Here is a 23,518-nt window from a genome sequence, read left to right on the forward strand (position 1 = left end):
ATTTAAGCTGAAACCTGAAAGATAAGTAGGGTTTAGGCTAGTGTTTTGCCAACTTTTCTCTTTATTATAGCTCCCTCTGAGCCTTTCAAGACTTTTTCCCCTAACTCCCCCCATGAAATGTTGGTAATAAATACATCTGTCTATCTGCTCACATACTCTGTACTTTATACATGGGAACTAATGGTAAAACATAAACCAACATTAGCTTGTGATTTGGTTCATTTCTATTTTTCCACAATACTTGGAACACTTTATAGAAATAGGTTAAGAGAGAATCTAACAAGTAGCCAAACTCACTTTGTGATGTCTTCAACCAGCTCGGAGTATCCAGCACGTAAAGCTAAGTCTAATGGGGTGGCACCTTCTTCATTGGGTAAAGCCAAAGCCTGGACTCCCCCAGGGAGACACAAGAGGAAACGAGACAGCTTAGGCAGGCCCCATCTCATAGCCAGGTGTAGAAGAGACTCTCTGCATAAAGACACTGAAAAGGAAAACACAGGATATTAGTTCCTCTATTCACAAACTTTGTCTTATACGTTTCATCCAAGATAACCATGTCTTTAGACATAATACAGAATGTTAGAACTGGAAGGAAGCATCAAAAGCATCTAATCCAAACACCTCATTTTATATATGTGGACACGTCAAGTGATTTGTCCAAAGTTAGGCAGCCAGTAGGTGCTGGAGACAATCTGGCCCAGTGCTGGCTCATCGGTAGCCCAGTGCTGCTCCCACCCACTACAGTGCACACTCACGTCCCTTTTCCCATGTGCACTAAACTCGTCCAGGAAAACAAGTACTAGGAGCACACTGCCCTTCAGAAACACTCCAAGGTGTCCTTTAAGGAGATACTGCTATTTCAGTAGGGCAGACTCTCGGAGGCCCCAACTGTAAAGGAGCCCCCGTTCCCACTCTTCATCCTCAGAGATGCTCCGCCCCTGATGAGAAGCTGGGTCAGCAATGGGTTTCCTGTGTCCAGAATACTTGAGACCATGGTCTTTCCCAAACTTCACAGAGGTGCTTTCACCCATCTGTTAGATCATTTCAGGGCTGGCAAAGCCACTTTGGCGCTCTGCTTAAAAAAGTCAGCCTGTGCCTTTTCGCACACCCCTTGACAGAAGGTTCCTGATTGATCTGTGTATCTGAGTTTTCACCGTGGTGTTTGCTACTTTACATTATGGTTGTCTCCTGTGTGTATCAGTGTACAGACTGAGGAATTTTGTTTTTTAATCTCAACACCCAGCGTAGTATGTGACAAACTGAGTCATCCAGTATTTGTGAGTTGAACAGCAACTGTTAGAATCTCCATGATTTGTCTATGTTAAAAGTGCCTGATTTGTACAGTTTGTACACTGATGTTTCTACTGCAATACCCAGTGCTTGGAACACAGATGGCTCATGGTAAAGATTACACTGGACATACAGAGAAAAGTGAATATGCTTACGTTAAAAAAAAAGTAGGCCCATGAACTCCGTAGGCATCAAGACGCCCCTTGAAACAAACCCAGTCTTCACAAACTAAACCTGGAAATCCTAACACTTGGTATCTGGTGGAATAAGCATGCAGTAAGAATTTGAATCATACGTACCCCTTAAGTTGAGTCATGTTACTGGCTGAAGTTCTAATAGGAAAGAGGTGCAGAGCACACTGCATCGTACCGAAGAGAAAGGCCAGCAGGGGAGGGACCTATGTCTTCTACCCCAGTGTAGTGTCAACCACACGTATATGCTCTAGAAAGAGCTGCCTGTTGAATGAACGAATATATGACCAAGGGGGCCCTTTCCCTGTTGAGTACCCATAAAAGTTAGCTTTTCATAGATGACTGCAGGTGCTATTTGGAGCACATACCGTCCTTAGTTCCGCCTCTGACACCTCGACTAAAATCTGTGAACAAAAACTACATACTCTCATGGAGTCTTGACACTGAGGACAAAGACTACCTACTTCTCCACACAGTTCACAGTCTCCGTGAACATGACTTTACTTTTCCATTGTCTTCCTTAACATAACCCCACCAGTAACCAACCCCAGGAGACTCTTCCCTGGGCAAACGATGGTATATTCACCATCCCTTCAAGACCCATCAACTGTTCTGCAAAAAGCATCAAGAAGCTTAAACCCTGAAACCAAGCTTTATGATATCATGATCCTTATCCAGTCCTAATCCAACTCCCTTCCCTGCCTACCGCCACTCCTCTGCCTTAGAAGACCATCATTAAGCCCAACTTCAAGTTCTCATGACATTCCAACCCTGCCCTCCCCCCTTAAAGAGCCCGGTAAGGCCGTGTAAAGGTGTCGTTCTGTCTTTCCAGGGTAGGGAGTTAACTCAGCTTTCTTTCCCCAGCAGGCTGTGCTGATGCTACTTGGAGAGCTAGCATCCAACAACATCTGAATTTCAAACAATTAGAAGGAAATACTCCACTACAAGAAAAGCAGAAGAAAACTGCTTTGTTTTTATCTTTAGTGGGGTTTTCCTTAACGTTATTTCTTAACGTTATTCTGAGAGCGAGAAAGAGTGCTCACAAGTAGGGGAGGGGCAGAGAGAAGGAGAGACACAATCCCAAGCAGGCTCTGCACCATCATTGTAGAACCCGATGCAGGGCTTGAACTCATGAACTGTGAGATCATGACTTGAGCTGAGATCAAGAGTTGGACACTCAACTAATTGAGGCACTCAGATGCCCCTAGGGGTTTATATTATTTATCTAGATCAAGAATGTACAGCCTTTAAAAAAAAAAAAAAAAGTTTTTTTCTAGTTGCAATTCATTTTTTTAATTTATTTATTTTTTTAATTTACATCCAAGTTAGTTAGCATACAGTGCAAGAAGGACTTCAGGAGTAGATTCCAGTGATTCAACCCCTATGCATAACACCCAGTGCTCATCCCCGCAAGTGTCTTCTTTAATGCTCCTTCCCCTTTTAGCGCATCCCCCCACCCACAACCCCTCCAGCAACCCTCAGTTTGTTCTCTGTGTTTGAGGCTCTTATGTTTTGTCCCCCTTCTTATTTTTACATTATTTTTGCTTCCCCATAAAGACTTCTATCTCAAATATGTAAGTAAGTCCTCGGAGTGAAAAGCACAACTTCACAGTGTATTTGCTCCCTGTCTGTCTGTGTGACATAGCACAGACCCCCCGGCCCCATAAGAGGACAACTGAAATGTCAAAACAACTAAAAACGAAGTGTGTACCCCTGCTAGGTATCTGTTTAATATACTTGATACCTTCAAAAGGCTATTGAAGAAGTGATGTTTATTTTATCCTTTAAACTCATTTTATTAGAAAGTCGGATTTTCCTTCTGAACAGATTCCCAACAAGGCATGTTTGAGAACATTTCCATGTATCCCCCCCTTCTTAAAAATGAGGAAGAGACCAGTTAGGATCTGGTAATGAAACCAACACACATGCACAAGGACACTCCCGAACACGTATGTCAGCATTAGATCATAACCAGCTACCCTAGGATGGAATTTCCAAGTCCTAGATCCCAATTTGAATCTGGTGACAAATATCACATGGTTCTATGGGATACAATTTTCTTCCAAGAAAAAGAACAAAAACGGAATATCTAAACCTAAGCCAGGTCTTTTTTTTTTTTTTTTTAAGTTTATTTATTTTGAGAGCGCAAGAGAGTACAAGTAAAGGTAGGGGCGAAGAGAGAATCCCAAGCAGGCTCTGCACTGTAAGTGCAGGACCCGATGTGGGGCTCAATCTCAGGAACTGTGAGATTATGATTTGAGCCTAAACTAAGTGTCCAACACTTAACCAACTGAGCCACCTAGGTGTCCCTGCATTCCCTTTAAAATCAAACCATTGATAAACTCAAGTATGGTGTCAATCATTTAAATGCAACTCCCCTACACTGCCTGGGGGCAGTGACGATGCACAAGCCCTTGAACCTGGGAAGTAGCTCAGTGTATTTAATCTGGCTGACAGTGCAGGTGTGGGGAGAAGTTCCCTCCTCTGGAGCACTTTCCAGGACTGTTCTGCTAATCCAGCTCCCTACTCCCTTCCTCAGGCTCCAATCTCACATCTACTTCTTAAGAGAGCACAGCAAACTTGTGGGACTGAACTGCTCACTGCTCAAACTGTCCTTTCCTCCCAAACTCCCCACTTCCTGGGAAGGTGGGAAGGCAGGGGAAGAGAGGATCTTCTGTTCTTTGGGGAAAACAAGTAAGAAACTGACCAAAATGTTTTGAGAGAGAGCTTTCTCATTCAGTAGGAAAGTTCAGAGCCTAGAATCAGGCAAACAGCCTGAAATAGGAAACACTGTGACATATATAAATAATTCTGCTTGTTATAGAGTTTCAGATTCTTAACAGCGGTCAGGAAAACAAGCTGTGAAAAGAGGTTATACAATTTGGCAGACATGGGAAGGAGGGTGTTTAAAATGTTTTTTTTAACCAAATAAATATGCCTCATCCTGTCTGGCTGGTGCCAGGAGTTACGTGCACTAATGTTTCTAAAACAGAATTACTAGTAATTGTTCTAATGGCAAACAGTAGAAGATATGACCTGTCACATCCTGGGAGCAAGATCACCCAGGCACAAAACAAGAAGTGAGCAGGCTGTGACATAGAGGAGGAGGTACAAAGCCCAAGCCTCTGGCTGTGCCATACCTCAGTTTCTCTGCCTCGAAAATGAGGCTGTCACATCAAAGGCACAAGTTCCTGAGAGTGTTCATCCTGGCCCTGAATGACCAGGGATCCAGCATCCATGAAATCCAGTATACACCAAGGGACCTCCCAGAGCGCGTGAGCACAGGAGCAGAGACAGTGTGGCTGTTGCTAAAGGAGAGTGACTTTATATACTGTTCACTCCAAATCTGGGACCGTTATAGCTTCACAAGGTCCGTCTATGCCTTGACATTAGCAGAAAGTTCAGGTTGCAAGACTGAAAAATAAATGATCAAGCCCTCAGAAATTCACAGTCACTGCTACAGGAAACGTAAATCGGCATAACCATTTTGGAAAACACACTGGGATCATCTATTAAATTTACCCAAGCTTATGTTGTATCTGACTGAGCAATTCCACTCCCACTTAATAAACCCTCCTAGGACTAGGCTTTGTACACCAGCAAACACACAAAGAGATGTAAAATTGTCAAAAGTAGAAGTGATTTCAACATCCATCAACAACAGGTTCAACTGTAGAATAATCACACTAGTATCCTAACAACTGAAAATCAGACTAATACAGAAAAAAAAAAAAAAGAAAGAAAGAAATATAAGGGTGCCTGGGTGGCTCAGTTGGTTGAGGGTCTGGCTCTTGATTTCAGCTCAGGTCATGATCCCAGGGTCCTGAGATCAAGCCCCAAAACAGTCTCTGCCCTGAACACAAAGCCTCCTTAGGAGTCTGTCTGTCTGTCTCTCTCTCTCTCTCTCTCTGCCTCTGCCCCTTTCCCTCTTTGTGTGCTCACTTCTTTCTCACTCTCTCGTTAAAAAAAAAAAAAAAAAAAATGAAAGAAAAAAAACTAAGAAATACAATGTTGGGGAAAAGTCACAGAAGAAAAAAAGTGAAAATTAAGGCATACTTTTCAGGAATACACAGGGAGTAGAACTTCAAGGAAAAGCAAGGAAGGACTACTGTACAAGTCAGTGTTATCTCTCTGGGAGAAACAGGGGACCGTGAGTGAGACTTTGCTTCTTCTGGGATCTAATGGCACCCGTATGTCTCTCCCCCCACGTGCAGAGAGCTGTGTTTAAGCCTCTCCCCAGGACAATTAAAACAGAATTTCTGGTGGTGGCACCCAAGCATTAGCTTTTTCCTAAAGATTCCCAAGCGATTCTTGCAACGTCAGGGTTAAGATCTGGTATTTTCAATAAGTAAGTGGTTAACAAAATGCCAAGCTCTGCTTTCTTTTTATACCACGGTCTTCCCAGTCATCTCTTAAGATCTATTAGCTAAAGCAAAATAAGTCAGAGAAAGACAGATATCATAGGACTTCACTCATATGTGGAATTTGAGAAACTCTACTGATGAAAACAGGAGAAGGGAAGGAAAAAGAAGATAAAAACAGAGGGAGGCAAACCCTAACAGACTCTTAAATACAGAGAACTGAGGGCTGATAGAGGAGAGCGGGGTGGCTAAATGGGTGACAGGCATTAAGGAGGGCACTTTTATTAAGGAGGGCACTTTTCAGGATGAACGCTGGGTGTCAAATATAAGAGATGAATCAGTGGGTTGTACTCCTAAAGCCAAGGCTACACCGCGTGTTAATGAGAATAAAAAATAAATTTTAAAAAGATTATCTAAAATATGTCACCAATAACAAAAAGAAGTTTGTAACTGATGCAAGGTATGTTTATTCTATATTTGCTGCCAAACCAAGACATATCCTTAAATGCTGTAGGCAAGATATTAAAAATAAGTGTGATAGAGACAATAATCTAGAAGCAAATATTTTTAAATACAATTTAATTCAGAAGTACTTCTACATTGTAGGACTTAATAATATTCCGTAACTTGTGAGTGGAGTCATTGAAATGTCTTCAACACTTTAAGTTTATGAATAACAAGAGACATTTTTTAATTCACATATAACCCAATCATTAAAATAAGTTGTCCTCTCATTTCCAAAACCACATACATACTGATGGAGGCCTCAATTTTTGCATTTAAGCCACTAAGTAAACAAACATTGAATGAACCTAGTACTAGATGCCGGACCCGGTGGCTGCAAAGATGGGCACGGTCCCTTGTCTTCCAATAGCATGCTGTCAACCCACTTCTGTTCAGAATAAATATCTGGCCCTTGAAGTCACTGTATGATGAGCTACAGGTCTAGGCTTAGACAGAAAGAGTATGAATAGAAATAAGGAAACTATTGGACCTATAAGGAAACTACCCTGCAGGATAATCAACCTCTATCATGTATCATGATCTGAAATTTTACAGGTGTTTATACAATGCCAAAATGATGAACAGAAAGTAAAGAGAATGAAAAAAGTATTGCCAAAAATTCTATGTAGCACAGGTGAGAATATATGACATGACACAATCTCATTTCCCCCCGCCCCAGGACTCTCAACAAAATGGGAGGAAAAATCATGTATTATGGTAGCTTTCATTTAAGTGATCTCATCAGGACTTGGGTGTGTCAAGTAAAAATCAGCCTTCCACAAGTAAGATCAGAGATTGTTGGGTCTAGGATAGGAACGGCAAGTATACACAGGTTCATAGGAAAGATAAGAAAGAGCACAGTACCAACATGGCAGGCTTGGCTGGGTCATAAAGCCCAAGGCAGGAGGAGAGTAACAAGCATAAGGGTGGGTTTTAGCTTCCTGAAATTTAACTTTCTGCATCGGACATATAGGAGACACCCCAGTTACAACCGCTGACCGCAAATCTGGGAACACATCGATCACACAGTATCATTCCATAAAATTCACACTGCGATACACAATGCTGGAAGGCACTTTATGGAGTCTGCAGCTCTTAAAGGTTGGTTACACTTTACCTTATGGAACTAGGACTAACACACTGAAACACTACAAAGTCCTTATCAGGACTCAACGATGGGCACCAATTTCTGGCCTTCGCTATCTGGGGGACATATCCAAACTGAATTATACAAGGTGGGCGTCAATATTCTGTGTTCAGAATCCAGACACAACAGTGTATAGCACAAAGGTGGACAGACAAAAGAACTGAACAATCTGGATTTCAACACTGAGAGAGATGTGGCTCTGGAAAGGCCACTTAAATTTTCAAGTTGTAAGTTGCTTGATCTGGAGAAGCAAAGTGTTACCTTCCCAACCTACTACCCAGGATTGTCAGGGTGATGTAATGAAAATAACACATGAGGCAGGGTTCTCATGAACTATGAAAGCCAGTACTGGGGGGGGGGGGGGGGGGAACGACTTACCAGTAGTACACATTTATCTGATCTTTTTCATAGAAAAAGTACAACTGTCACTAAAGAGAGCCATGATATACTGCAAAACAGTTTTCCTTTGGTTATAATTTAAAAGCGTCAATTAAGAGAACCAGCCGTCTGCTTAGGAGGGTGCTGTAACTGCATCGATGCAGGACACAAGATGAGCCATTAAGACAAATGTGCTAGAGCCCCATGCCTTGGGCAGCAGGAGGTTCTTAGGTGCCATAAGCAACAATTAGGTCATACCCCCCTTCCAGCCTGTGCACTAGATTTTTTTTCATCATCTGTTAATATTTCTCCAAGCTCTTATTCGTGTTCTCCATGTATTCACTTCTTTGCATTTGCTGACAGCCTACTATGGCACTGAGCGTTCTTTCCCCTCGCACCGCAGGGGAGCCTATGGAATTGCCAGCCCCCCCCCCTCCAAGGGACCCTCCAAGCATGCTGTTCTGTTTGGGAGAGAAATGAAAATACAGTACCATCTAACTGTATTATTGACAAGCAGAAAAACTGTAGACTCATCAAATCTTGGCAATGGCCTTTTGAAATCTGCACTGGGAGTCCAAGTTGAAGCACAACCAGGCAAGCTGTGGTCTACAGCTGGGCAGGGTCCACTCACTGCCCTCCCACGCACTGGAAGCCAGAATTCTGTACAAAGGGCTAGACTGAGAAATATTTAACTCAATGGTTGTGAGTTACCCCACCAGTGGGGAGACCTCATCCCATCTTTCAGCACGAGGGGCATGTTCAGCTAGGGATATTCTGGTGAGCCTAGAAGAGGAAGCTAGATGGAATACGCCAAGTAAGAAACCAGTGTTTAAGGTGCTCTGTGCCTGGGGTGAGGGTGAGGAGGTTGAAAGAGATCACGAGAAGTCCACATGAGCAGCTGTTGACAGACGAACGAAAGCAAAGAAACGGACCAGCACAACCACCCTTTTTATTTCATGCTTGTCAGTTGCCGGTGACCGTAAGAACGTTACATCCCTTGTTTCCCCCTAACATTTATTATGTGACTTACATACGTTATCTTATTTGACCCTGACAGCCATTGCACAAGGTAAGGCCTATTATTATCCCCATTGAAGAAGAGCAGAAACTGAGATATGACACCATCAACTAATTGTCCAAGCTCATTCAGATACTAAATGGAGCACCAGGAATCTGAACCCAGGCTTTTCCACCCCCAAAACTCAAATTCTTAAAGGCAAAGAAATGATTCTGTAAAAGATGGCAAAAACAAGAAGGGCAGTGAAGATAGAACTTAAGTCAACCAAGCAAGAGTCAGGAAACCAAGCATAAAGAACTAAGCCACACCACTCCTAAGGATGCAGGCTCATACCCCACTGTGCACATGTTGGCCAGATAGGTCAACACACAGACACACACACACACACATACAGACACACACACACACCACTGTCTCATGACAGGTCTGCAAATTAAAGTTTCTACCGCTACAAAGGTAGGGCAGAGAAAGCAAGTATGTGAGTACCACTATGAACTAGAACCCAGGGCAGGATTACAAAAGATTGGGGGGGGGGGGGGTGGTTCTACCTATACAGCCTCATGATCACATAAAGGCCCACATTTAAAAAGTCACGGCAAGGCCTTTCACAGTTCACTGGGACCACATACAGCAGGTCACTGCCAAAGGACACAGGTTGGTTATTTCCCTAAGAACATCTCCTCACTTCTGCCTCACTGCCCACCTCCTTTCCAAGTCTGCCCCACCTACCTGTTCCACCATCAGCCTTTAATCTGCAAGCTTTGGTAGTTTTAAAGCCAATTATTTATTTTTTTAAATAAAGTAACACAAGAACAGCTGCTAACATTCAAATCCTCTTCAAGAAATCTAGGGAAAAAAGCAAAAATTTTATTTTTTTTCCCTTGAGTATTAGCAGAATCCTTGGATACCGTCATTTGCAAATTCAGTGTTAGTCCCCTGAGTGCAATCAAAACAGTCATATGTATCCTGCTGTTTGAAGGGTTTCCAGATGAGAGAAGCAGGGATGGGACATGGCCACCCAGAGGTAAATCCCAAAACCTTCCATTGTCCTAAATCCTTTAGGAAGCACATTAGGGCAGGGCGTTTGAAAAAGCAGGAGCTTCCACTTACATTGTTTTCCCTTGAAAACTATGAGAGACGGAGAAAGTAACCTGAATACAACCCTCTGTTCTATCTCTTATGTGAGAACTAATAGATAATTCTCAATTCCAGTCTAAGGGCCATTAATGCCAGGTAAAAGTAGGAAGATTATTATTTAAGGAAATCTTTCAGCTGCCTTCTCATCTTTAAAATATAATACCTTAAACAGACAATGTGCTTAATAAGGCTTTAACTGAAAAATAAATTCAAATTACTTGATGAGGGGTTCCTTTTCCTTGAGAGTTCAATTCCGTACTAAATTCTTAACTGCCAGAAAACCCATTCCTTAACAATAAAAGGCTTAAAAAGCAGGGGTGGGGGGTGGGGGCGGGTAGGTGGAAGACGTAGAAAACATTCTTAAAGATTTAAAACTTCAGGAGGCCTGGCTGGCTCAGCCAGCAGAGCACACAACTCTTGATCTCAGGGTTGTGAGTTCAAGCCCTACATTGGGTGTAGACATTACTTAAAAACAAAATCTTAAAAATAAAGACTGAAAATGTCACAAATGATGCATATTTGTATACAAGCCTAAGTAATGTGTAACACTTTTACCAATTTAACATGGAACCTATTCTATTTTTTTCCAACTCTTTTTTTTTTTATCAAATTTATTGTCAAATTGGTTTCCATACAACACCCAGTGCTCATCCCAAAATATGCCCTCTTCAATAGCCATCACCTACCCTACCCTCCCTCCCACCCCCCTTATCATGGAACCTATTCTAAAAAACATTCTCTCCACCACTAGCATTCATGCAGTAGGTTACCTTAGCAACTGGAGGAATTGAATTTCAGCTTAAAATGTCAGAAAAGGAAGTGCGGAGATGTTTGTTCCATGAGATACTATCAGAAGTAACACAAGGCTAGAAAGTAATATTGAGTGTATATGTAACTGCTTGAAAAATGTCAAGATTTCCAAGAAAAACAATTAAAACCTCAGAGTTAGTGGATACCTGTCATGCATTAATTTCCATACTCCTCAATCTTGTTTAAACTGAAAACCTGTATTTTGTAAGAAATCTGTCCTTTATGGGTTTCCTATCCACTGGTAGGACACCAGCTGATGTTATTTAAAATTTGCCATCCAGTGCAAAGCTTCGGGGCTCAAAAGCAAAACTGACCTATCACAGTCTTTGGGACACTAAGTCAGTCTTCAAGTTCATTATGCCATCTCCTGGCTACTAAGACCTAGAACACAAGTCAAGGCCAACCAACAGGGCGATGCTCCTGAGCCTTGCTCTATTTTTTTCTATTTCTGCAGCCAGCAAATTGTACTCAAGGATAAAAACGCCGGCCAAGCTCTATTTCAAATGTTAAACAAATCTTGCTTCTTACTGGTTACAGTTCTCTTTCCTCTATTCAAAGAAAGGTCAACAGATATTTTCCTTTGTCAAACATTGCTGGCCCACACATTTCCTTCTACTCTTGCCTAGAAAGGTGAGGATTCTGGGTGTGTGGCTTCAAGCATGATGTAGATGTCACAGAAAAGTGACACTTTCCACTGAGTCTTTAGTTAAGAACCTTTAATTCTCAGGGCGCCTGGGTGGCTCAGTTGATTAAGTGTCCGACTTCGCTCAGGTCATGATCTCATAGTCTGTGAGTTAGAGCCCCACATCGGGCTCTGTGCTGACAGCTCAGAGCCTGGAACCTGCTTCAGATTTTCTGTCTCCCTCTTTCTCTGCCCCTTACCTGCTCACACTCTGTCTCTCTCTGTTTCTCAAAAGTAAACATTAAAAAAAAATTTTAATAATAATAATAAAAAAAACTTTATTTCTCAATTAATGGCTTTTCCTAAAATAAAACTGCTCTTTAAACCCCTTAAAGTAACACTAAACAATCAAGACATGTTTTAACCATTACTGAATGACCCACACTTTTGTAAACTTCCTTCCAACGTTCTTTTAGCCTTCTGCATTTCTTTTCCTTTTCCCCTCCTTAGTTGTCAAGTGTAGAAAAACAAAGATTCTCCAACTAATTTACGAAGATCCTATTAACAAAACAGAGCACCACGCCAAGGATCCTTCTTCGTAAGAGCATGACCTCTCCATTAAACTTATGGTCCCTGACTAGGCTTCTACTTTTCCTGTAAGTCAAGATTAACCACAATGTGACTGGTTTTTGCACAGAGCACTAGTACTTAGACTTACCCTTACAACATGTACTTGGCAACCAGCACATTCCTTTAATTACTGGATTCTCAAAGATTCTCATCTTCAAAATCAATAATTAAATTAATAAATTATCTAAGCTGCTTTCAGTGGGGATTACCAGTTCCACCCATTACTTTTTGGGGGGACGGCTCCAGAAAGAGAAGCTGGTTCCCTAAACAGAGCAGTTGTGTTTAGATCTAAGACACCCCTGCAGAAAAGTTTCAAAAACTCAGTTGGCTTTCCCTAGAACTTTCTTCCATTCATGTCATCACCTATAAAGGCAAGAATAAAGTTTGAGTCTTTAAACTTGATAGAACAATGTAACAGACAGAATTTTCCTTTTTTATTCAAAAAGTATACAATGTATGCCCTGCAGATTCGATTCAACGTATCACTTTTCTTAAATGTTCCCACCACAAAAAGGAAATGGTAATGATGTAACAGGATGTAGTTGTTACATAATGCTATAGCCGTCATCATTTTGTAATACATACATGTATCAAATCAACACATTGTACACCTTAAACTTACACAGTGATACATGTCAACTGTCTCAATGAAACTGGAAAAAAAGATTTTATGTTTTCATAATTGGAATAATAAAGAGTTCCATCTTTCCCATAACTAAAAATTTGTACCTATAATGAATCCTTTGAACATATGCATTATTTTACCTAGAGAACTACAGAAAAGTCCAAATTCGCTTTTCCTAATAATTTACTTTGGCAAAAAAGGTCTTGAATCTGGAAATTGTTGCTATATATTGGTATATCTATTTTTTTTTTAAGATTTTACTTTTAAGCGATCTCCACACCCAATGTGGGGCTCAAACTCATAACCTTGAGGTCAAGAGTCGCACACTCCACACTGAGCTAGCCAGGCGCCCCATACATATTGGTTTATAAATGTAAATATATGCTGAGAGAGAGAATCTTGACATGAGTTTGTTTTTAACGTGAGTGGGCTTATTTTTCTTATATCAGAAAGCTTAAGCAAGACAACATCTACTTATTCTGTAGGTTGGGATAGGAGCTATTATATTCCTAAAGGCAATGCCATCAGTCTTCCAAGATAGTATTTCTAGTCCCTTTGGGCTCTTTACTCAAATGGTAGCTTTCTCACTAGGGATGGCAAGGTTGGTGCTTTCCCAGCCATGTCAGGCTTCTGGGAACACAGCTGAAGTAAATGATACAGTTGAGCAGGAAGGGAAGGCTACCTCACAAGTTATCTGAGCACCAACAGAAAGAAACCAAGGGTTTTATCCCAGTTAATCTAATTGTCAAAATGATGCCAATCATTGAGAAAAGCTCTCTGTCCAATAAAAAGAAAAGAACAAAACAACAAAAACCCACCAAGCAAAATACCCAAAACAAACAAAAAAGATCAACTGTAGCATCTTATTGAATATATGACTATACTCCAAGTTTTACTGCAAATATAGGGTCCTGAGATCCTGCAAATGCTTTTATCATGAAAGCTATTTCACAGGAAGAAATGGGTTTAATTTTATGAAATAGAAATTCAATTTTATTTATGACACAAAATTAAATAAAACAAGGGATACTTCCTTCCTTAGAACATATGATAAAGTTGCACTGTGAGTACTGATGGGTAAGAAGCGGGGCCAAGAAAAGTCTCCGCTTTTCTTTACGAGACACAACACTCTGCTCAGACTGGCCCTCCTCCAGGATCTGAGGCCTTCAAGATAACGCTCAGTGATTAAAAAGGCAAGAAAGTGAGGGATTACAAAATGCAAAAAGCAAAGAAATACAGTAATCCTTCCCAGTAAGGTTTCCATCAGATTCTTCCAAAACGAAGTCATTATAGAAATAAATTCTCATTCAGCACATCCATTTATCCGGCAAAAAAACATAAATAAATAAACCCAAAGAATTTTTAAGTGCCAGTGGTGAAGCTTTACATTGTTTCTGGGTAAGTGGTAGGAGAAATAATTACTAGGAAAAAAAAGTTGTTTCCAACTAATGATGCCACTATCACTTAACGCACAATAAACTTCAGTAGGCCTTATGCCACAGCTCCTTAGTTTATTATTTTTGTACCTTGAAGACAAACAACACTAATAAAATAGATACCTTTTTTATCTTTAGGAAAAGATGTATTGAGCACGTAAAAGATTTAAACTGCTCAGATTAAACCTCTGCTAAATTGAAAACGAGGGACCAAGTTGTTGACACAGGACACACCTCCATCCATGGAAGGACCAAATGTAAAGCTACACACACAGTAATTCCTTGAGAGAAATCCAAGAACTAAGTGAATGACTCCCATGCACAGGGTGCATGAGAAAACACCCACATCGGAACAGGTACAAAAGGCTGAGACACACTCATCATGAATTCTAGCCTTGGCAAAACACAATACAATCAAGAGGGAACCCCAACTCCCAGCTTCTCCCTAAGGAATGGAAGGTCTGGGTCACATCTAGCACCCCAACTTTTAAAGCTTTCACCTGGCTGTGAAAGCCAATGTGGTTTGCATCCGTGAGTCCTACAGGACTGTAGCAAACAAAGACACAGTTCTTAACAGAGGAGCACTCAGCACAACTATGCCCTCAGGGCTCAGCACAGAGGAAGCAGGCATAAAGACACATCTCCCAGTCTTTCCCTGGAAGGGATTTGAGTGCATACTTTATAAACTGCTGCATAAGGGTCCACTTTCCAATTAGCATGCATCTAGGAGCTGACTGTGATCCTCCCTGGACCCCAAGGGAGCCAATGGGCAATTCCCCCCATGATCTTGCTTTGGTTCATTTGAAAATTAAAGCCAGGTCACCAGCATCTCTCTGGAAGCAACTTGTACACACATCTGGCACCCCAGGTTTTACAGCTGCCACCCAAGAGACAGCTCTCCAGATTGCCTAGTTTTCAGAGCCAATGTGGCTTGCATTCATGACTCCCAGAGGACTGCACTGGATTAAAAAAAATCGTTATTAATGGGTGCACACAGAAGGACTAGATGCAACTATCCCCCCAGGGTTCAGCTCAGAGAGAGCCAACAAAAAATGCCCACCTGCCATTCTTTCCCTGCAAGGCATTTGACTGCATATTCTCCAAGCTTAGGCCTAAGAATCAGGTTTCTAATCAGCCAGCATCTAGGTGGTAACTGAGATCCTCCCTTTCAGGATACTGATGGGCCTAAGCACTACCTCAACTACCGGGAGCCGCTAAGAACAAAGATAACATCCTGGGAAATCACTCATGTTTGAGAGGCAACCAGGAACTTGGGCTAGACGGATTAACGAACTTCATCTACAGGAGACCGGTCTGTCAAGGCTGGGAGAGGTGTCTGTTTCATCTAAGAGAGTCAAAGAAAATGAAGAAACAGGAGAATAGGTTCCAAACCAAACAAGATAAATTCCCAGAAACCAACCTTAATGGAATGAAGTGATTTATCCAATAGAGAGTTCAAAATAATGGTCAAAATGATCCTCTCCCAGGTCAGGAGAGCAATATGTGAACATTGTGTTAATTTCAACAACAACAACAACAACACAAACAAGTACCAACCAGAAATCCTAGAGCTCAAGAATACAACAAATGAAATGAAAATTCAATAAAAAGATTCAACAGCAGGGGCACCTGAGTGGCTCAGTTTATTAAGCATTTGACTCTTGATCTTGACTCAGGTCTTGATCTCAGGGTTGTGAGTTCAATCCCTTCATTGGGCTCCATGCTGGATGTGGAGCCAACTATAAAAAAAAACAGAAAAAAAGAAGACAACAAAAGATTCAATAGGCATTCAACAACAGACAGGATCAAAGGGAAGTCGGGATCGGTGAACTTGAACTTGAAGACAGGGTAGGAGAATTCATCCACTCAGATGAGCCAAAAGAAAAAGGGTTGTTAACCCCATCCCTGAACAGTGATGCTATAGAGAAGTTCCATCAGAAGTCTAGGCTGCAGGCAATGTTACCTCAAGCAGTGTCAACCATTCCAAGAGAAAGTCAAGAAAAGTTCCCAGAAATTGTCAAGGAAATGTTTACAATACCTGTATTTTATCCTTTGTCTGTAGTCTCATTTGGCCAGACCAAGTAATCTGCATCCTACATATGTACAAACAATATATTCTACATATGGAAATCCATTCACAGTCACACATGAAAATCATATTCTACTGAGAATGTAGTATGTTCAGATGCTGTTATACAAGATTCACTATATATTATCTAATTTAATCGTTTTAACCAGCCAATGAGGTGGGTACTATAATGCTTCATTTTAGAAATTAAAACTCTATGACATTAGAACTGAAGTAACTTGCCCAGAATTTCTCATAGCCAGGAAGCAACAGGCGCAGGATTTGAACCCAGCTCCGAAACATAGATTCTTTATGACACTAGCATTGTTTTCCCATCTATATCTCACCATGCAAAGGAGACATAACTCTGTCTACTATAAAGATACAGATAAACCAAAGATCATGGCCAAGGGAAGCTTAGAGAATGTGAATACATTTCCAAATAGCAATAAAAATGGCTGTAAGGGAACCCTTGCCAACTTGGGGATTAGCCTAGTGTTTTCCCAACTTATTTTACTATGTACATCAGCAAAATGACTGAGTATATATACACCCCCAACACAGAAAATTGTATGCATGTACTATTGCCAATCCACAGATGAAAGGTTAGGAAATCTTAATTCATTCCTAAATGTTTGGATGAAAATATAGCATGCAGTAACATGAATCCCATTTTGAAGGCTCTTACAGTTTAAGTTATTCATGTGCAATTAACCTAACCTTCAACAATTTGTCACTTACAGGACCACAAGTTACAACGCTGCAGGCTCCAAGCTGCTATACTGAGGGAGGCCCTGGGCTAGGGAAGGAGCCCTGCTTCTGACCAACATCGCTGCTCCTGGAGGCTTTGGAGCACTTTACTTGTGCCCGAGTGTAGTGACTGGTGAGAAATTATGAACACTTTATGCCTTTGCCAAAATGAATCTGCCTTCCAAGAAGTAAAATACCCTCCAATATTAGACTTTAGTTAAAAAGCCAGGAGGCTTAAGAAAATGAAGTTCCTTAGCCAGAAAACACATATATACACAAATGAATATATAGGTATATACATGTATATGTGAATTCACATGTGTATGTGTGAATGTACAGGAACATACTCATGTATATACGTGTTTATGTACACATGCATACACATATACACATATATTCACACATATATATGAATTACAATAGTGGTATCTAGGATGTGACTTTCTTTTGAAGGTCCCAAAATACAACCTTCAGTCATACAACAAATACTTCTTGAACATTTGATATGTTCCAAGCCATTTGGTAGGTCCTTGGAGATAATGGCAAGGGGAAGAGATAACTCCTACTTCCCCCCGGCACCCACCCCTTCATACATATCAATCAGCTACCATACAGCTAGGTACAGCACACAGGAGTCAGACGTGGCTCAACCCTGAACTAGGATAGTGACTTACCTCATCCAAGGTCTTAAGGAGTAAGAAACATGTTTAATTTCCCCCTTAGAGCTTTACTTTAACCCTGATGGAAAGAAAGAAATGGAGATCCTCTCTGTGGCTAATGGCCTTATGATTCTGTTTACAAAAATCATACCCCTTTACCTAGATTAGTGCACTGCATCTTATGCATGATCAAATGTAAACCAACCTGTAAGCAGAAGTTATCAGGAAGCAGAAACTCTTGAAAACAGCATCATCCAGCCATTAAACTAAAGCATGCAATATACAAAGACAATAGTATATGTGTATTTAATAAAATATAGAACATCTATTTCTTTTTAATTTTTTAATGTTTTTTTTATTTTTGAGAGAGAGAATGAGAATGAGTGCGGGAGAGGCACAGAGAGAGGAAGACACAGAATCTGAAGCAGGTTCCAGGCTCTGAGCTGTCAGCAGAGCCCGACACGGGGCTCAAACTCGTGAACCACAAGATAATGACCTGAGCTGAAGTCGGAGGCCTAACCGAGTAAGCCACCCAGGCGCCACTAACAACATCTATTTCTAATAAAATTTTGTGACTGGTAATAACCATAAGAAGTATCTATCGAACAGTTTAGCCTCATGCCTTGCATGGACTTACACAAAACACCTATCTTTGTTCACACACAGAAGGTCGGTGTTGAGAGCCAATTATTCAGTCTTGGGGTACCTAGGTGGCTCTATCGGCTGAGCGTGTTACTTTGACATAACGCATGATCTCACAATTCATGAGTTCGAGCCCCGCATTGGGCTGTCTGCTGTCAGCATGGTGCCTGCTTCGGATCCTCAGTCCCTCTTCTCTCTGCCCATCCCCTGCTCACCGTTTACTTCTCTTAAAAATAAATAAACATTAAAAAAAAAAAAAAGAGTCTACACAGTCTTTCAATAAACAGGAACCATTCCAGAGGTATCTCCAAAAGTTAGCACAAACATCTGGATACTCTCAGTGACACTGGCATTTTAAAGATGTCAACATAGTGATTTTATTTCCTGCATGGCCATACTCCCATAGCTCAGTTGCTCAGAGCTGACTGCCTATTATTCCTTGCCTGATGACTTTATTTACTTGTAAATAGTGCAGCAAGCTCATGGCAAGAACAGATGCCAAGGGAAGTAGAGCCATAGCCCAAAGGAACTGGTGCAAGACCCTACCACCAAGCAACAGTCCTTCCCTCTTTGAGGCAAAGTTCTTCCCCGCCTCGAATAGAGCCGAATAGCATCAACCAGCCCAGAGACGAGTGTCCCAGGATCTCAAGGAATCCAGCCATATCAGAGTGAGGATCAGGTCAAAAAACGGGCAGGAAAATCAACCCACAGAGACAGACAACAAATTGTAAAGCACATACAGAAAAGAGATCTGAATATTCTGGTGAGGACCCACCTTCAAGTGAGTAATTTCCCAAGACAGTCCACCCAAGAGGCATCTCCAGATGGGTCAGAGCCAGCACGAGCTCCTCATCCAAAGCAGGCAAAGCTCCCACCGTCAGGGCAAATGGAGTCAGCAAGGTCTGATGACTACCGGCTGTGAGGCGATCAGCCTGGGTGACCAGCAAACGAGCCAGCCTGCAGGCCATGTTGTCCACGTAGGTCACGGAGCCAGAGCCCATGATCACAGGGGAGTAACCTTCTGAGCAGAGGCACACAGACACCATCACCATCTCCTGAAGCCCGTGGCCTGGACAACGAGACAGGAAATAGTTCACCTAAGGTCTACATGAGGTGCTCACCCAGGCAGGGGTCACTAGTTTCGTTGCACTGCCCAAGCAGACCACGTGCTCCAGGAGAGCAAGGCAGAGGGGAAATGAAGCCAGTTATCTTTAAACGTTGCTGGGCTTGTGGGGACAAATTAAAACAGGTTCCATTTTCTTTCCATAACGCCCTATTTGAAAACTAACCTTTTTAAGCTCTGAGCACTTCAGTGTTTATTCTCCTATCATTATCCAACACTGTTATTTGGCACACCTTCACCTCGTACTCCTACCCCAAACACTTCATTCAACTTTGTCACTTTAAAGGCCGTGGCCCTTTCCTGCTCTGACACTTCCTCCTGACTCTTCCATTTTTAGGTATTTATTTAGACGATAGTTTTATAAAGTAGCTCCACAGAGGTCCTTCGAATTACGAGTTAGGGTAAGTGAAGACAACTCATCAGAAATACTTACGTATGTTGTTCATTGCCCCCCACCCCTGCCACCTCTGAGAATAGCTTCTGTCTCTTGGAAGTGCTCTTAGTATTTCTCTTGTGGGTGGTCATCGAATCCTGCCACCTGTCCCTCCTTATACTCCCCCTTCATCTTGTCCAGGTGGGTGAACCACTCTCCAGGTACATTTTTATGCTGCACTTGACAGAAGCTCCAGGAATTAGTCCCACCCAACTTCTGTGATTATTATAATCATAGCCAAGCAAATGGCTAATAGGAGCCTTCACAGGAACAAGAGCATCCCAGTTTACTGAGAACCAGTGCCATTTCACATCACCTCTTTAAAAATGATCTACTGGTGTGGGCACCAAATAGCAACCCCCACCCCCAGACTATAAGCTTCCAGTACATACTACAGAAATCTACTCTACACACTTCCTAGAAGCCACCATGGGAAAGCTGCAACAGCAGACATTTAAGGTTCAGAAACAGGGACTGTCACCTGCCTGTACGGATTCTGTTAAAACTAAGGTAAGACCTCTCACTTCAAAACAGGCGACATTACCATCAAAAAGATTTTAACATACAAGGAAGGGGAAGAAGGCTAACCCCTGCATCCAAGTAAAGAAAATGATAGAAGTTTTGATATTAGGATTGCACTTTCGTTATTTTCATTCTTCCCCCACTAGACGCCTCCTGAGAGAAAATCAAGCAAGGAGGGGGGGAGCAAAAGGCAGTAAAGACATCAACGTAAAAGTCAAAGCAGAAAGACAAAGGCTAAAGAGAAAGAGACAAAGTGACTCTGTGCCATTAAAGAGGGTTGGCTTTTTTTCTTCTAAGGATGGAAGTTACTGGACCAGAGAGAGAAGTGCTTAAAATTGCCCATGGCGTCAGAAATGCGACAACAGATTGATCTGATGACCAGGCTGAGGTAGGGCTGAAGGGCCTTCGCACCTCTCTGCAATTCTCACTATGGGTTGTTCGCATGTTTACTGTCTACCTTCTTCCCACATGTAACAGATACACAGCAGAAGCACTTAGAAATATCCTTCCTCTAGGGGCGCCTGGGTGGCTCAGTCGGTTAAACGTCCGACTTCGGCTCAGGTCATGATCTCACAGTTTGTGAGTTCAAGCCCCACGTCTGGCTCTGTACTGACAGCTCAGAGCCTGGAACCTGCTTCAGATTCTGTGTCTCCCTCTCTCTCTGCCATTCCCCCACTTGTGCACGCTCTCAAAAATAAATAAATGTTAAAAAAAATTAAAAAAAAAAAGAAAGAAATATCCTTTCTCGAGGGGCACCTGGGTGGCTCAATCAGATGAGTGTCTCTTTATTTCAGTTCAGGCAATGATGCCAGGGTCTTGCAATTCCAGCCCCATGTCTGGCTCTATGCTCCATGTAGAGCCTGCTTCAGATTCTTCCTGTCTCCCCCTCTCCCCTACTCACACCATCTCTATCTAAAAATATGAAATACTTTTTTTAAAAAAAAGTATCTTTCCTCTAAAAATGAGGCCAACTTACCCATTAAAGAACTGAAGGTTCCCTCCACAATGCAATTTAGAGGGCCTAAAAGACGCATTGAGGTTAAAGAAAACCAATCCATCAATAAACCAAACAGCAAAATCCTCCCCCCCCCCTGCAAATAATAACACCTTCATTACACTCTGTGGCTGCAACTTGATGTCTCAGATACATAAGCCACATTCCAATGAAATTGCAAAAACAGCTGCATCTGAGAACTATTAGTTCTTAACAAACACTAACATGAAATATTAACTTGTCATCTGTCACCACGGTAATCAAAGAAGACACGTAGGAGAATGACAAGTTTCTGAACACGAACATTTGGGTGGTGGGAAGACAAAGTTATGGAGCCTGAGATCTGGTAAAGACAAGTCTAGATACACAGAGTGCCATGGAAGGAACCCCAGACACCAAAATGAGCAAGCGGGAGACAGGCAGACACTAGGGCTAGCAGACTCAGTGCAGGCGAAGTAGGCAGGGAGAATGAAAACCTACTGGTCACGTCTCAGGTCTGCCTGAGCCACCCTGACCGTAGGCCGTAGGATAATAGGAGGTGATCCTAAGATACAGGGAGTCCTCCATTCAACTATGCCCAAAGCACAGCCCACTGTGAAAGTTGGGTGCGGCCAGCAGGGTGGGTCTGCTCAGTCGAAGGCAAGGCTGACAGAGCTGGAAGAACCTCAGCGGGATAACCCGCTGTGTGCCTTCTCATGGGCTCCGTCCCCTCCCCTACCTTACCCTCTCTCCACCTCTGACCCAAACCCATCCCACTTGGAGCACTGTTTACTTGCTCCTCTTGGTCCTCTTCCCAGCCTATGTCCCTGGAGGAAAGAGGCTTCCAGACAGAATTCTCAAATGCAGAGTGAAGATTATACCTTACCTGGAACGCTGGATTGGAGAACATTATCCTCAGTGCGCCGTGCAATCACGATGTGTCTCTGATGAGATCCATCATAAATAAAGTAAAACTCGGCATCTTCAGGAAGATAAACATTTTTGCCAAACTTTGCATAGACGGTCATCTGCCCCTAAAAAATGAGTTAAGTTGAGGCATCGTCACACTTTGTTGCCCTGGCTCTAAAAAAAACACAGTCAAAAGGGCTGGGGTCCCAAACAGCATTGTTAATGTTCATTTCACGTGGCTGAGACTCAAACATCACAAATCCTCATTTCCGATAACAAATACTTTCAATGACAGGTGCTTTCTGATATATTAAAGTATGGGTGTCAGAGCTGGTTTGTTCTGTTTTTAAAACTGAAGAAGTCCAAAGCATAGGAAAGCAATCTTTTAAAATTTACTAGTTATAGAAATGTGATTCAACTTTGTTGTCCTTTATTTCCTACCTAAGAAACATCATTGATTCTATTTTTTTTTCCTGTTCCTAATATACAACCATAGTACAAAGGTTCAAAACAATTATTTTTTAAAATTTTTTTAGCATGTGTTTATTTTATGCAAGAGGTGGAGGAACAGAGAGAGAGGGAAACACAGAATCCAAAGCAGGCTCCAGGCTCCAATTTGTCAGCACAGAGCCCGACGCGGGGCTTGAACTCGGGAACGGTGAGATCATGACCTGAGCCGAAGTCCGACACTCAACCGACCGAGCCACCCAGGTGCCCCTCAAAACAATTATTGTTAGTTATTGCCTTACCCTAGAGTGGATCACAGTAGGTGGTAAGAACTTTAAACACTCACGAACTTTGCCAAATAAATTGCACCACATGCTCCCACACTCGTTGTGCTGTTTCCAAGTGCTATTTTCTTCTCTGAGGGAATTCCAGGTCCTCTTTCTCATCCGGCCTGGCCTTACACTTTCTCCTGAGAGCTTCTGGTTGGCACAAAGCCTGCTAAGTACCCCGGTCCAAAGGAGAGGAGCTGCCTTTGGGTCCCAGAGGCACACTCCAAGGAAAGAAGGTATGCCAAGGAAGCAGGCAGCAGGTGAGGACTCTTCGGTATGTCACCATCCAGAGGCTATGTGGAGGGACTAGATCAGCACTGCTACAACCGAGGGAGAGGCAGTAATGGACAAGATTGCCAGACCATCTTGGGATGCTTGAAGACTCTGAGGATTCAGGACACTCCCTCCACACAAACACACACACACACACACACACACACACACACACACGCAAACAATACAAAGAGAGTCCTCCAGAGAGATGGTACATTCCACCCAGCCTATGGGAGTGGCA

At 42.2% G+C, this 23,518-nt stretch overlaps 1 protein-coding gene across 1 annotated transcript in view; it reads right to left on the reverse strand.

The window, feature by feature from the left end:
- ARHGEF28 (Rho guanine nucleotide exchange factor 28) overlaps positions 1-23,518 on the reverse strand; it is a 301,505-nt gene that overhangs the window by 155,981 nt on the left and 122,006 nt on the right. The window contains exons 3-5 of the mRNA XM_019463023.2: positions 22,206-22,353; positions 19,044-19,337; positions 298-481 (exon numbers count right to left, since the gene is read on the reverse strand). Of these exons, the coding sequence (XP_019318568.2) occupies positions 298-481; positions 19,044-19,337; positions 22,206-22,353 (626 nt within the window). The remainder of the gene's footprint in view (positions 1-297; positions 482-19,043; positions 19,338-22,205; positions 22,354-23,518) is intronic.

Source organism: Panthera pardus, unplaced genomic scaffold (assembly GCF_024362965.1).
Source record: "Panthera pardus isolate Hobbes unplaced genomic scaffold, ASM2436296v1 HiC_scaffold_2, whole genome shotgun sequence".
Classification (NCBI taxonomy): Eukaryota; Metazoa; Chordata; class Mammalia; order Carnivora; family Felidae; genus Panthera; species Panthera pardus.